The following is a 15651-nucleotide window of genomic DNA, read 5'->3' on the forward strand; positions in this document are numbered from 1 at the left end:
TAACATTTATTGATCTTAATGATGGTTACTGAGATGGTTAAATGGGGTTTAAGATAATTAATTCCTTTGATTCAAATAAAAAAAAACCCTTTTTTTTTTTTTTTTTTTTGAATGAGCAATCCAATCTTTCTCTAAGAGAAGAGGACAGAACAGAACAGAAGAAGAAAGGAAAATCCCATTGCATTGCCCTGAGGCTGCTCTCAATGCAACTTTCTTTGACTTTTTTCCTTTTTTTCCCCCTGTTCCTTTTGCTTCCTTTAATGCTTCTCTCTCTTTCATTCTTTCATTCTTTTCTTCCTTCTTTCTTTCATTCAAACAGTCAATTGTCCTTAAAAATAGCTCAACAATCGAAGCATACAGCATTCAGAATTATTTCTTTTGTTCAAAACAACAAAAGCAACAACCACAGCTTCATCAACTGTTACTACAAACACGTCCTATATAAAGAAGGACATTGTCATAAAAGAAAGAAAGAAAGAAAGAAAGAAAAACCCTTTCCTTTTCTTATCTTTTCCATCTCTTTCTTCTCTCCTCCTCTTCTTCTTGTTTATACCTCTTCTCTGTTTCCTCCTTTTGACCAATCTTTACTTTGGTGCTACACAAATCATTTGCCCTGTCTATTGTAAACATCACACAGCATCCATTTTACATAATATTATCTGTATCTTTAAAACCATCTTCAAAGGATCAAAAGGCAACAGTAATTGTAACAGCAACAGTAGCGACAACAGCAAAAAAAAAAAACAAGAAACCATTCATTTCCATTCCCATTATCAGTAACAATATCAGTATCATTGTCATTATCATTGTCGTTATCATTGCCATTAGTATTGTCATTAGCGTATTCGGATCTCATTCTCTAAACGAAAGAAAATTTAGATCTCCCGCGACTTATTTTGCATTTTTCCATTGAAATTTCTGAAATCTTACAAAACCTCCCTGCTCTTTCCCTCCTTCTTCCTTTTGTGTCTGAATCTAACATACCATTGATACATTACAACACGTTCCTATCATCACTATCCGTCAATTATCAGCATCATTCAGCATTAATAACCGTTGTTTAACGAACATATCAACAACAACAACAACAACAACAACAAACCTCCTCAAAGGAAATAAAAAAAAATATAAGCCAACAAAAAAAAAAAAAACCAGCTAAAAGGTATGATGTTGTACCCTGTTATGTCATGCCCAGTGTATATTGTTATTATTGTAATGTCTTTTGTTGTCTGTTGGTTCCTTTTAGTTCCACCCCTTGGGGAATGGGGAGAGGGAAAGAGGGAGAGAGAGGGAAGGAAAGTTATCATCAATCTGTGGGGAAGTTGATTTGCATATACATTTTTTTTTTTTCTTTCTTTCTTCTCTTGCCTCTCTCTCTGACTCTGTCTTCCCATCTTCGTTTTCGTTTCTTTTCTTTTCTTTCTTTCAAGCCTTTGTAATTTATCCCGCCTTTTACCATTACTTCTATTGCATCAACAACAACAAACTGCAAGCAGATACACAAAACATAAAGCGTTCGTTCAACATTCACATCATTTAATATCACTTCTTTGTTACCATCAATCCTAATCCCAATCCCCTCATTACCACTCGCTCACTTTCTTTATTTTATTTGATTAACGACACCCTACTAATATCCACCCAACAATTCACTCATTACATCTATTGATATCCTTCTTTCTCTTCTCCCCTCCCTTCATCTTTATTTTGCTTTTATCACAGAGTAACGTTCTCTCCGTAATCATTTATACATATAAAAAATAATTGATTACCTATTACAATACATCCCACAAGAAAAGAAGAAAAAAAAAAGAATACCACCACCAACTTCCATGTCACTCTCCATCAATACAGCGCGGAACCATGTTCGTTCCACGTCGGGAGAGATGCTCAACATGCCACCCGCACATTACCAGATTCCCCGCGGAGCAATAAGCATGTCCAATCTGCGGGACAACGCCTACATGCCACCAGGAAGTCGAGGTGGTCCACGACCCAGTAAGGAAAAAAAAAAAAAAAAAAAAAAAAATAACGGAGAACTCGGGCGTTTTTTCTTTTCTTTTTCATTTGTTCCTCTTGGTCCTCTTATTCTTCCCTTTTGTTACTTTCTTTTTTTTTTTTTTTTTTTTTTTTTTTCTTGTTGTTTGATTATGCGTGTTATAGGACGAGGACGACCTGAAAAAAAAAAAATTCCCGAAGAACGATCTACTTTTGACTGGCCAATAACTGATTTTTGACATTTTTTTTTTTTCTATTGTATTCCATTGACTAACGCGTGTCATTTTGTCCAACTGTGGTATCTTGGTTTTTGTTTTAAAAAAAAAAAAATGAAAAATAAAAACAAAAGTGATGGATAGATATGGTCCTCCTGGCCCTCCTGGCCCTCCTGGTCCTCCTGGTCCTCCTGGTCCACCTCCACCACCACCTCCAGGAGGTCAGCATGGACTCTCATATGATGATGTTTATCGTAGGGCACGACCCAAGAATTACCTCAATGGTCCCATCCCACAGCCAGGTACGACGATCAATTTCTTTTTGTTCTTTTTTAGATTGATTGAATTGATGGTTATTTTATTTTTGTTTTTATTTTTATTTTTATTTTTATTTTATTACGAGATTCAGAGATTAAATTATGACATCGTCATAATCAGTCTTTAGTTTTATTTTATTTTGTTTTATTAATTTTGCGGAACAAAAATTACATCCATGACTCCGACTTTATTTTACTTTATTTCACATCTTATTTTGTCTCTCTTCTGTCTCGTCCTAGCTCGTGTGAGAGCGAGAGCATGAGCCAAAAAAAAAAAAAAAAAAAAAAAAAAAGAAAAAATAAACCAACTTCAAATGCTTACATATCTTTTTTTCTTTTTTTTCTTTTTTTACCTTTGCCTTTATTCTCCTTGATATATATGTATTTCTAAAAACTATCTTTGCTTAAAAAAAAAAAAAAAAAAAAAAAAACACCAACAATATTAAACTATTGTTTATTATGAACATTCACTTTTAGGCAATGAAATGTCCTGGCGTCCTCAAGCGAATTTGCCTAATATTGAAAGGCCGCAGATCAATGTCGAAGAGCTTGCTGGCAAGCAAATGCTTCCTTTGGAACCAAGAGTAATTGTAGAGCAGGCTGTTGATGATTCCACAATGACACCTATGAGTCGGTTTACCAGCATCATGGAAGTACTAAGGTTTCGAGGGTTGTATATGCCGAATGCAAAAGCATACTCAGTCGTCGATATCAAAGGCAGGGAAACCGCTGCATGGACATGGGAGAAATTGCATGGAAGAGCAGAAAAGATCAGCCAGACCATCTTGGAGAAAACACAGCTGCGTCGTGGATCCAGAGTGGCACTCGTGTACAGAAAGTCAGAGATCATGGAGTTCTTGGCTGCATTTTACGGATGTATGATGGCAGGGATGACAGCTGTACCGATCAATGTCATTGAGGAATTCGCAGAAATGACTTATATTCTCAGTTACACAAAGTCTGAGCTAGCACTGACAACAGAATACAACCATAAGGCACTAAGCAAAGACCTCGCCTTGCATAAAGGTGTTGATTGGCCCCTGGGCGTCACTTGGTGGAAGACTGACACCCTCGGAAGTTGGAACCCAAAGAAGAAGGATGGCTGGCCAGATATCGAGCTCCCTGATCTAGCCTATATCGAATATAGTAAAGCTCCTAATGGCGAACTGAAGGGAGTCGCCGTCAGTCATCGAACCGTGCTTTCACAATGTCATGCCATCAAACAATCACTTGGGTCCAATCCCAACAGACAATGCGGCAGCGCTCTATCTCCGTCTTCACCCACCACCATGTTTGCTCCACGCTCCAATACTGCTCCTTCAGAACCCAAGACACCATCGACACCTACACACCCCTCCTCTCGACGCTCTAGCTCGACACCTGTTGATACCAAGAAGACCGATGTCGTGTTCAGCTGGCTGGAGCCACGACAGCAGGTAGGCCTTGTCCTTGGAGGTCTTCTTGGAGTATATAGGGGTAGTCATACCGTCTTTGTGCACAGTGGGATCACAGACACGCCTGGTCTTTGGGCTCATTGTGCACAAAGATACCGTGTCACTCTAGCCATGGGTGATTATGAAGGTGTGCGAGAGCTCCTACGATTCAGACCAACAGAAGGAGCCAAGAAAGAGGCACCGAGTCTGACATGTCTTGAGACGTTCTTGATCGATGCTGTGATGGTAAAACCTCTTCTGGATCTACAGTTCGCGAACGAGTTCTTGACGGACCTTGGAGTGCCTTCACCTCACCAGGTGGTCGTGCCCATGTCTAGCTTACCAGAACATGGAGGGATGATTTTGAGTATGCGAGACCACCTTGTGTTCCCACGAGGGGCAGATTTGATTGATTTTGGGTTTGAATATGAGATCCCAAGAGGACCTGTACCGGAGCCAGGGGCTCGACGTCGACCTCTGGGATATTCGCCAGCGTCCAATACCATTTGTCATTATTTATTAGATCGAGGAGCCTTGAAGAGCAATATGATCCAAGTCTTGGCTACAGGAGAAGAAGCATTAGCACGAGCATCAGAACGAGGAGTTGTGCTTGTTGGAGCATTTGGCTATGCGTCACCTCGAGGTAATGATATTGCGCCCTTTTTTTTTTTTTTTTTTTTTTTTTTTTATCATTACATGAATATGTTGTTTTGCAGACTTGACGCATGGGAAAAAAAAAAAAAAAAAAAAAAAATGAAAAGAAAAAGATAATGTAATACATGACAATGCGACACATTACACTTGGGACATTGGGTTCTAATTTTATTTTTATTACATTTTCATTTCATTATTTCGTTTATTTTAAAAAAAGCCACTCTCGCCATCGTCGACCCAGAAACAACAGCTTTATGCCAACCTAATCGAGTCGGAGAGATCTGGATTGACTCACCATCGATTGCATTCGGGTTCTGGGAACTTCCCAAACATTCTCAATCAATTTTCCATGCCCTGCCCTTAATTGTCCCTGTGGATACGATGATCCCTGAAGTGTACGATCCAGTCCCTGCTGGGTTCTTGAGGACAGGCCTATTAGGAGGATTGATTGAAGGACGGGTGGTGATCTTTGGATTGTATGAGGACAGGATTCAACAGGAAATTGTGGATTTGGTCCATCCAGAGATCGTTGAATTCGATTACCATTACACAGGTGATCTTGCCAACACTATCCTTGATCGTATTGTTGGCTTTACAGCATGGTAAGGAGAGTCTTTTTTTTTTTTTTTTTTTTTTTTTTTTCTCTTCATTAGTTTGCTTACGTGAGCTAAAAAAAAAAAAAAAAAAAAAAAGTAACAGATGATCTATCAGGAGGGATTATTTGAGCCAACTACTGCAGCATCTTCAACTCATGCATTTTTTTTTGCATTTTGTTTTCCTTATCAAAAACAATAGTATTACCTTTGAATGTATAGTCAACAACGAGCACTTACCTGTGATCTGCGCCGAGACACCAAGGACTCAGCGGGTTGATCTTGTGAAGCTCGCTGATTTTGCTAAACAAGCAATGATGGATTATCATGGATTACGATTGTATTGCATAGCGATTGCGCCGATTGGGACTCTACCACGAGCGTTTAAGAATGGGAAGAGAGTACTGCATCCTGTCTTGTGCCGCAAATTATTTGAACTAGGTCGATTGAGATTAATGCATATCCATACCTCTGTCGACGACACTGTCTTCAATATCCCCTTTGGGGATGATACCACTGGTGGCATTTGGGGGGTTGGTAAGTCCAAAGGAATCATTCATCATGACTGAGCTAATCATTACATGCGGAAAAAAAAAGGAAAACTTTAATGACCAACTATTTTTTTTTTTTATTTTCACATGATTGAAATAGAGGCACTTGCTATACGTGAAGCTACTATGCCGTCACATGCTCGCATGGTCCAGTTTTCATGCTGTGACTATCCTAAAGAGGTTTTGGACGAAAAGACGAAAATCAATTTATCTCAGTTTACTAGCCTACCAGAGATCCTTGCCTGGCGTTCTGTTGTAAATCAGGAGGAGACCGCGTTTGTAGGGGTCGATAGTCGTGGCAAGGATATCAAGGGAGTGACGTTCCGCAAGTTTGGAATCAAAGTGGTTTCTATTGCTCAATATATTGAGAAACGTGGAGGGTTCAAAACTGGAGATAAGGTCGTGTTGCTATTCCCTAATGGCGTAGAATTCGTAGCAACCATGTATGCTTGTTGGTTCCTTGGATTGGTCCCAATTCCGATCCAATTACCGGAAGCATCTCATTTGCATGAGGATATTTCATTGTTGATGGGACTTTTAGCAGAACTCAAGATTGCAAATCTGATTGGAAACACTGCAACGGACGAGTTAATGAAACAAAAGACAACACTGATTCATATCAAGGCATGTATCGGATCAACTACAACGACCGCAGCAGCAGCACCACCCACAGTCTTCAATGTATCCAAGGCTCCCAAGGTCAATAAAAACCTGGGTAAGGAATCAGGATATGCTGCGCCCCCTCCAGTGGCTCTCATAAAGTCCGCACCAGCCGCCATCTTTGTTCATTATTCTACAGATATGAGACGAACCTTGGTCAAAGTAGATCATGCTGCGTTGATGGCACAGGCTAGGGCACAGAAAGTTCAATGTCGACTCAAGACCGGAAGACCTATTCTGTCCTGTTGGAAGACGTTCTCAGGAATAGGTCTCTTGTACTCTTGTGCTCTAGGCGTCTACGTGGGCGCGCCCACTGTGATGATCCAGTACTCTGACTTTACAACTAGCCCTCATATCTACTTTGAGGCTCTCGAAAGACATGGAGGTAACGTTTTTTTTTATTTTTTTATTTTTATTTTCTCTATTTGATGGATAAGGCTAATAGGAAAAAAGCCCGAGGACAATGGCCTGAGCTTATACCCTCATGTATTTATACTCTTTTTCCTTCTTTTTATTTGTGCGGACTAAAACATAACAGGTCGGGATGCACTTTTGAACTATGCAATGCTGGAACAAGCGATCAACTCATCAGAGCCGGTCTCGGTCTCGTCCTTCAACTTTACAGGAGTCAAAAACTTTGTGTTGAATTCTGAAGGACGACCTCGAACGGAGGTGAATCAGGCGATTGAGAGAAGATTTGCACAATCGCGACTAGAAAAGACAGTGATCAATGCGATGTTTGGACATATGATCAATCCTATGGTGACCACCCGATCGTACATGAACATTGAGCCTGTCCGTCTACACATCTCCTTGAAGGCTCTCCGACGAGGAATTGTCCAAGTAACGACAGAACAGGAGGATCCTACTGGCATCTGGATCGAGGATAGCGGTATTGTAAGTTTTAAAACTAGTGCAAGCTGTTTTATGGAGCATAGCAATTTTTTTTTTTTTTTTTTTTTTAACTATTGACAGTGAGGTCTTACTAAATCCTTAATACAACTGTTTTCCTTACTATAGCCTATCTGTGGAACAACAGTTGCTATTGTCAATCCTGAGACAAAGGAAATCTGTTTGTCGCGGGAGATCGGAGAGATTTGGGTATCGTCTGATGCGAACGTCCAATCTTTCCAAAGCCCAGGCAGGGCACATGAGCGCAGCTTATCAAATCCTCAGAATATGATAGCTTCCAGGACAATGGCGATGACAACTGCAGTCAATGGCTCAGCAGACAAACCAACTGGAGAACCAGTGTCACCTTCAGATGTCAATAGCCGATACAATGTCACTATTGCAGGAGGAGATGCTAGGATTAGCTATGTTCGTACAGGAGAGGTCGGTTTCCTTTGGAACTACTCTAAGGAGAGCTTCAATGGTGGCAAGCCAACAAGTCTTTTGTTCGTCCTGGGCTCCATTGGGGAGACCTTTGAGGTGAATGGATTGATGCACTTCCCTAAAGATATTGAAGCGACCATAGAGCGATCGCACCCTAATGTTGCTCCAAACGGAAGGTAAAAAAAAAAAAAAAAAAAAAAAAAACAAACAAACAAACTTTCAGCCAATCAATCAGTTAATCAATCAATCAATCAATCGATAAAATCAATTAGCCAATTGGTTTTTATTAATGATGTCAATCTCTCTCTGCCTGCGCCTATATTTTAGTATTGTCTTCCAAGCGGATCAAGCTGTAGTCTGTGTGATCCAGGTTCGCCAAGCAGATGTGACAGTAGTGAATTTGAGTTTGTCTGTCATGCACCAAGTTCTGGAGAAGCACCAATTCGTACCCGATGTGATTGCTATAGTGGGCGAGGGTGTATTGACCAAGAACCGATATGGTGAGAAGCAGCGTGGCAAGATGCTTAGCCTCTTCATGAGCTCAAAGATGTAAGTTTTTTTTTTTTTTTTTTTTTTTAATATTACATGCAAATAGTGATCGACCATTGGTCATTAACTTATTAATTTTTTTTTTTTATTTTTTTATTTAATTTCCCACAATGCGCTAGGCCACTTCTCTACATTCATTATCCCCGCGGAAAGTTGCCCAAATCTATCCCAGAGCAGATGCAGCCTACACTGCCTACAACAATCATGGGCCGACTTGGTAGTGGACATCACTACAGCCCTTCATCACCAGGAGGAAATTCTGAGAAGCCAAGCTCTATTCGATCGAACCGCTCAGCAACATCGATGGCTTCGATGCGTTCGGTCCGCTCATTTATTGGAACAATGTTCAACAATCTCAAGGGTAACCAAGGCGGGCATGGTGGAAATGGCAATGGCGGCGCTAATCTTGGCAATGGTGGCAGTTATCCAGTTGGATATAGTCATCATTCACACGGAAGCACAAGCAGCATTAGTGGATATCATGGATCTAGACCTGGCTCGGGATCCTCTATTGGACTAACATCATCTTTCACAGGTATGCTGCCTCCTTCAACACCTACAGGACCATCTGCTCTCTCTGCCTCAGCTTCTCCTTCTGCCTATTCCAATGGCAATGCCTCACCCAAAAGCGATAGTCTTGTGAATGGAGAAGTGAGAACAGCCCTCTTGGAGATTTCTCAATGTGAGTCACCCATATCTACTCCGACCTTGAATACAGCGGTCTTGTCTGGTAGCAGTAGCGCCAACAGTGGAACAACAGCTGTCCCATCGCCGTCTGTTGCGTCGTTAGTGCCATCCTCCAGTACAGAGTTGGGACAGACAATTGTTATTCCTACGATCACAACTTCGACAACTGGCACTACAACAGCACCAGCAACAGCGGAAGCTACGCCAGCTATGGCAGCAAGCGCTACTCCTGCGTCTAATGTCGAGACTGCTAATTCTTCTCTTCCAGAATCGATGGCCAAGGTGTCGATCAAGGAGCCTGAGGCAGCAGCAACAGCAACAACAACTGCTCCTGCTCCTGCTACTACCAAAAATGAAGCAGAAGACGATACACCGGCAGCATCCATTATTGTAAACACTACCAATGTATCCATGGAAGGTTTCCCTTAAACGCTTCAACATGCATAAGGGCTTCTTAAAAAAAAAAAAAAAAAAAAAAAAGAAAGACTTTCTTTTTTTTTTTGTTGTGTATCATTTGTTTTTGATAGTTTTGCTTAAATAGATCAAGAAACATATTCAGCTACACTCAATAATAATATTCTAAAGCACTTATAAATATACATTCATATAACTATACTTACATACGTGTATAAGACTATGTATTATTTGTACTTTCACTTTGCTTTCACTGATCCATAATTTTTTACTTACCTATCATATATTCGTACAGTAATATACCGACTCGTAACCTTTGCCTAATTTCGAGAAAAAAGTTGAATCTCTCCAAAAATGAAGTGGATAAATAATCCTTGAAAGAGTCATAAAAGCACATTCCATTTTTTCCTATGATAACCCCGTGATCAACTATCGTGGTCTGGTCGCTCTCAAATCAAATGTGATGTATAAAATCGTCACTAAGTTTGGAGAAGCCAGCGCCCGTAGATTGAATAGATTTGATGGACTTGGTTAGAAAGGTAGATAGATAGGTACATGTATATATTTTTGACCACTTCTTGAATAAATACTTCTTGAGCATCATATGTAGATCTCCTCTACATCTTTTCTTACTTTCTTTCCCACTCTCTAACAAATTCTTATCGGATATCTCCCTTCAAGTTTTACAGGTGGTTATATATATGTATATAAAGATATGGCGTATGATATGTGTTCATTCTAATGACTGCTGCTTCTAATATTTTTCAAGCTGTGGGCGCTGGAGTCTACCTTTTTTTTTTTTTTTTTTTTTTTGCGGCTGAGGTCATTAAAACAATCATGCATGTAACGTCTATCGAGTTATTGGTTGATTTGGAACACGCAAAATGAAAAAATGTCTATAATGGACGTTCGAATCCACAAAATTTTCTTATCCCCAAAGCGAACATTAATATGCCAGACTTCTCTATATTGTAAAATATCTAGTGTTCAATCTGTTATCCTTCCATATCGCTCAAAGTTTCTGAAGCACCATTTGTATATATTGATTGGATAAAGGAGTGATAGATTGATGTTATACCTTTTATCTTTCTAGTTAAACGAGCTTCGAGCCCGAAGCTCTTGCCAAAGTGGTTACGGCAGAGTTCTGGTCGTCTCTCTCTCTCTCTCTCTCTCTCTCTCCAAAAGTCATTATCGAACCCTTGAAACATTTCTGGGAAAACCAGCAAAGCTACGGCCAAGCTCCTTCAGCACTTCAATTAGGCCATTAGGTGTTAACCTTTTAGCCTGCCTGCTCCTCAATTTTACAGTGCGTACCTGGCAGCGCTGCTGGATACTGTCATTTGCTGAAGCATGTGGAAGAAGCTCCAGAAGAGGGGTTCTTTGAAAACGAGTGCATAAACGCAATGACTCTGAGAGACAGATAGCCATCAAGGATGCAAAAATAATCGGCACAGCAAACAATACGTTAAAAAAAAAAAAAAAAAAGGAAAAGCTAGATGAGGATATTCAAACAATAAAGCAGCTAAATATGAGCGGCACTTGTTCAAAAAAAAAAAAAAAAAGGTCTTATACACGGCCATGGGTCATCTGCACTGATAATAACAACAAAAATAAGCATAAAGAAAACCATTGCATATGCTCCTCTTCCTTCATTATCTTATCCCTTCCTTTCTCCTTTCTCCTTTCTATTTGCAGCTCAAATTGGCAAATGTTACTGTTGGTTATTGAGGAAGAATATTTTAGTCTCCCGTTGTCACGTCAAGCAATATACAGAAATACACAGTATGGGCATGCAATGGCAAAAAAACGAAAGAGTGTTGGCTTTGTAGCCTCAAAAGAGGTAGTAAACGACGATCATAAGCACAGTCTTTTATCTTCCTTGGAAATAAAAACCTTTGTCGGTTTTACATTTTATTTGTAATAAAGCAATACAAGTAAATAAAGGAGAAGAAAGGAGGAAAAAGGACAGTGAGAGAGAGATGAAAGAGGAAAGATGGAAGAAATCAAACAACGAAACAATAGGAATAGAAAAAAAAAAAAAAAAAAAATTACATGCTTTGTCTGCAGATCAGGGGAGGATGGGGCGTGGACAAAACAATTCTGTTTATATATTTTTATTTGACGCGCTCAGGCCTCCATTTTACTTTGTGGAGATGACCTTTTTTGGAGCGTTCATTGTTCAAACCTTTTTATTTTCACCCACTCTTTCTCTTTACTTGTTTCCCCTTTTTCTACCTTCTCCTCTTCCTTTCTGAACAATCATCGCTCCAAAGTTGGAAATTCCTGTTTTCTCCTTCCCCACCACTCCCCTTACGTTTCCTTACCCTATCATCTTTCACGTCCTACACTTTATAATAGACTATACATACTAGCTTCTACTATCCTAGCATACCGCGCGTCCTTTAAACAAACGCGTTCTCTCACAACACGTCATTTACGCGTTATCAAGCTTTATTTTTCTAATAAGAAAAGAGGGAAAGAGAGTGAGAAGAGAGGAAAAAGCTATCATAAAGAAAAAAAAAAAAAAAAAAAAAAAAAAAAGTTCAAATTTCTGTTTTAAAAATCATATATAAGATAAAAAAAAAATATGGCGCCTGATCCTCAAATCATTATAGTAGGGGCAGGGATAGCTGGCCTCTGTTTGGCCATCATGTTAGAGCGAGCAGGGATGAGCCGATACATCGTCTTAGAGAAGGCCTCACATATTCGACCTTTGGGAAGCGCAGTTTGCTTAAGTGCAGTGATGCTTCGGTGTTTTGAACAGTTGGGTCTCTTACCTGAGATCATTGAGATCTCGAAGCCTTGTGTTGGAAACGTCTTTTTGGATGGAGATTTGAATTTTATTGGTAACTTGTCGTCTATTTTTATTGGACAACGGTAAGTGGAGTGTAATGAACATGTGCATACTTTTTTTTTTTTGTTTTTTTTTTGTTTTTTATAATAACAAAGGAACGAATATTAATCGGAATAATAAAAAACAAATAAAAACAGGTATGGATACTTTAACATCATGGTCCCTCGGCCTGATCTCTACACGGTCCTTTATCGGCATGTGCCGCGCCACAAGGTGCTGTTTGGAAAGAAAGTATTACAGCTTTCCCAGACAGACGTATCAGCCCATGTTCAATGTTCCGACAATTCAGTTCTCCATGCTGATATCGTCATTGGAGCGGATGGAGCCTATTCTGGCGTGCGGCAGGCGCTCTACAAGTCTATGCTCAGTTCTAACGCTCGCCTTCAACGTCGCCATCGCCGCCATTATGATCACCATCACCATGGCGTCTTTAATGCAATTAAGAACATTGCCCAAGAAGGGACTCAAAAAGAAGAAGGGAGAGTAGGTGGGGGAGGACTAGATGGCAATGAGATTATTGCGTCACGCTCAAGAATGAATGGTTGCCAAGTATCAGAATCAGACTTGGCACCACTACGGTTTGATCAGCATGCAGTCGTAGGAATCACTAAACCTTTGGATCCAGAAAGGTACCCCTTTTTGAAGGATAAGAGCTGTCAGGTTGTTACCGTCATGGCCAAAAACGGGTTCTCAGTAAGTGAGCCTTTTTTTTTTTTTATCTTACAATAGTGAATATGAAAGTAAAAAAAAAAAAAAAAAAAAAAAAAAAAAGCATGTGTCTTTGTCTAATCTACTATATTTTTTTTCTTGATTCATGAAACTGGAAATGAAACTGGAAAATTAAAAAGGCGTGGTTGTTCCCAATGACACGTAACCGTATCTGCTGGGGCCTCGCGTCTCGTACTTTCGAGACGGCTTCAGAACAAAAGCAGGCTTCTAAAGGGCTCGCTGCCAACTTTAAGATCTCGGAATGGGGGCCAGAGGCTGTCGATCAGATCCTGCAACTGGACTATGTCAAGAATCAAAAATCGCCCTATGGAGGAACTCTTCAAGATCTGTTTGACCAAACTGAGAAGGGGACACCTGTAAGAATCATGTTTGAAGATAAGGTAAACTGCCAAAGACGAGGGAGGTTTTTTTTTTCTAAAAAAAAAAAAAAAAGGTCCAAATAATAATTACAACAGTATGTTTTTTTTTTTCTTTTACTTTACTTCACCAAAGGCATTCAAGACGTGGTATTACAAGAGAACAGTGCTGATCGGTGATGCTTGCCACAAATTAATCCCATTCTCCGGAGTGGGAGCATTACAGGCCATCCTGGATTGTATTATTTTAGCGAACGCATTGTATGACATGCCAGATGGGAATAGTTTCACATCCGCAGACATCACTCGGGCGTTCCAGGTTTATTATGCTCAGCGATCCAGAGCTGCAGAAGCTGCAGTCAAAGCCTCAACCCAAGTCTCTGATTTCATTAGTAATACAAGCTGGCTCAGTCGGATGGCTCGAAATGCAACCTTGGCGAACATGCCGGATTTTGTCCTGACCCTTGTGGGTGATCGAGTCTTTGCAAGTCGGCCGATCCTGAGCTATTTACCATTTGTACCTGATTATGGGGCCCGTAAGAGTAACCCACAGCCCTTGGGCAGGAGAGATCGGGAGGAATTGGAGTCGCTGAGGCTACGGGAACGTAAGATGAAGGAAGAGGCAGCGAGAGCGTTGAAGGAGGAGAAACGTAAGGTGAAGAAAAATGCGAGGACAGCTATTATAAAAACAGCAGCGATATCAGCATCAACACCAACGCCAACAGCAGCAACAGCGCCAGCAAGCACAGAGGAGTCTTTGAAGAAAAATGCTGTCCGTATCCCAAGGGCCGCAACTTCATCCTCGTTTGTTAGTCAGCCGAACATGTCCTTGTCGCTGCAATACCAAAATTCCATGGGCAAGGTTTCACCTGATCATTCATTGTCCAGCACATCTACATACTCTTCTATCTCGGCGGATCGGCTCTCCGAGCTTTCTTTTGAAGGAAGAACACCAGCAGTGGCTCTTTGTAGGAATAACTATAGTGTAGAAACGGACGCTGGCATTGGCGTTGGTGGTAGTGGTTCCATTAGTACTAACAATACTAATGGTGCTAGCCATCAAGGAGCTATAGGCACCAAGTCTAGCTTGAAAAACAATGGCAGTTGTGCTTACGTCGCTGATGATGACACTGTTTCAATAAGTGACTCTGCCTCCATTTTTTCTTTTTCAAGTCGATACACATTGCCGTATAGCGCAGATGACCTTGAGCGCGAGGCTCACGTCTATTGTTATGGGCGCAAGGCCGTTGGCCAACGCAGAAGCAAAGACAAAATGGCCCATCCTCGCTCTCGATCTCATCCTCATCCCCATGATGATGACAATGGTCACCACGTTCGTCAGGATTCCATGGGATCTACAATATCTAGCCTATGGTACCGGTATGCTCAATTCGGTCGACCTTCTACAACCGAAACAAAAACAACGACAATAACGCCTATAGACGTGCCAGCATCTACATCAGTAATAGCATTGACGGCTGATGGTAATTGTGGCCATCGTTCCGACTACCATCGCCATACTGATGCCCCTTTTATGGCATCCGCAGGAAGTTGAGAGTCTACCACTTTGAGAGAACTGCACTGAACTGAGAGCGTACCTCGGCCAGTAGCATCAGTGAACAGTACCTGAGGACATGTAGAAATGATATGATCTCAAAAATAATAATAAAAAAAAGCTATGCCCTCGTCAACTAAAAAAGACGATGTCTTTTTTATTCTTTTCCTTCATTTCCTTTTTCATGCACTCCCTTTCAAAATCGTGCAGGCGCAGAAGGAATGGTAATCTTTTGGCCCTCATCGCTTTATTTATGTCTTTGTGCTCGTGAAGTTTCTTTTTTAATTCCTCTTCTTGAGAAGCACTATTAATCTAGTGAAAGAAATGCTTTACTCGTTGACCATGCCTATGTCACTTTTAGTAATACGAAAACATATATTGCGTTGATATATGTATGTGTTATTTACATGGGTTCATATTCAATATAGAGCAACAATGCTCGGGGCGGCTTACTCGTTTGGTTTGTCAATCATGAAAATTGGAGAGAGGAGAAAGAGAAATAACTTGATCTGTGAGATTTGGGCTTATGAAGCTTTATTATTATTGTTATTATTATTAAAATTGAAGGATTGAACCAAGTGCTTTCCATGACGAATATTATCATTACTATCATTATGGTTCTTTTTTTAATTACATGCTTTGATTGCTCTCTTTGTATGGTCCAATTGGACGTCCCAGAGCCTTGCATCCTCCAGGACGGCTGTTTGCATCCTTGGGGATCCAGCTACATTGGTTGTCGAGATAATAACAA

At 40.5% G+C, this 15651-nt stretch overlaps 2 protein-coding genes across 2 annotated transcripts; both read left to right on the forward strand.

Annotated features, from left to right (window-relative positions):
- Window positions 1–3093: 3093 nt before the first annotated feature.
- On the forward strand, window positions 3094–8309 carry BCR41DRAFT_312566 (hypothetical protein; the record flags this gene model as incomplete). The annotated part of the gene is made up of 9 exons (XM_022021091.1): window positions 3094–3821; window positions 3903–4606; window positions 4835–5219; window positions 5413–5743; window positions 5864–6806; window positions 6960–7318; window positions 7442–7527; window positions 7615–7932; window positions 8084–8309. The coding sequence occupies 9 exons, from the start codon at window positions 3094–3096 to the stop codon at window positions 8307–8309; spliced, it is 4080 nt and encodes a 1359-aa protein (XP_021876823.1).
- Window positions 8310–11993: 3684 nt separating this feature from the next.
- On the forward strand, window positions 11994–14900 carry BCR41DRAFT_400748 (hypothetical protein; the record flags this gene model as incomplete). The annotated part of the gene is made up of 4 exons (XM_022029161.1): window positions 11994–12283; window positions 12398–12953; window positions 13109–13369; window positions 13482–14900. 4 exons carry the CDS (start codon window positions 11994–11996, stop codon window positions 14898–14900), a joined length of 2526 nt encoding a protein of 841 aa, XP_021876824.1.
- Window positions 14901–15651: the final 751 nt, after the last annotated feature.

Source organism: Lobosporangium transversale (assembly GCF_002105155.1).
Source record: "Lobosporangium transversale strain NRRL 3116 chromosome Unknown BCR41scaffold_53, whole genome shotgun sequence".
NCBI lineage: Eukaryota > Fungi > Mortierellomycota > Mortierellomycetes > Mortierellales > Mortierellaceae > Lobosporangium > Lobosporangium transversale.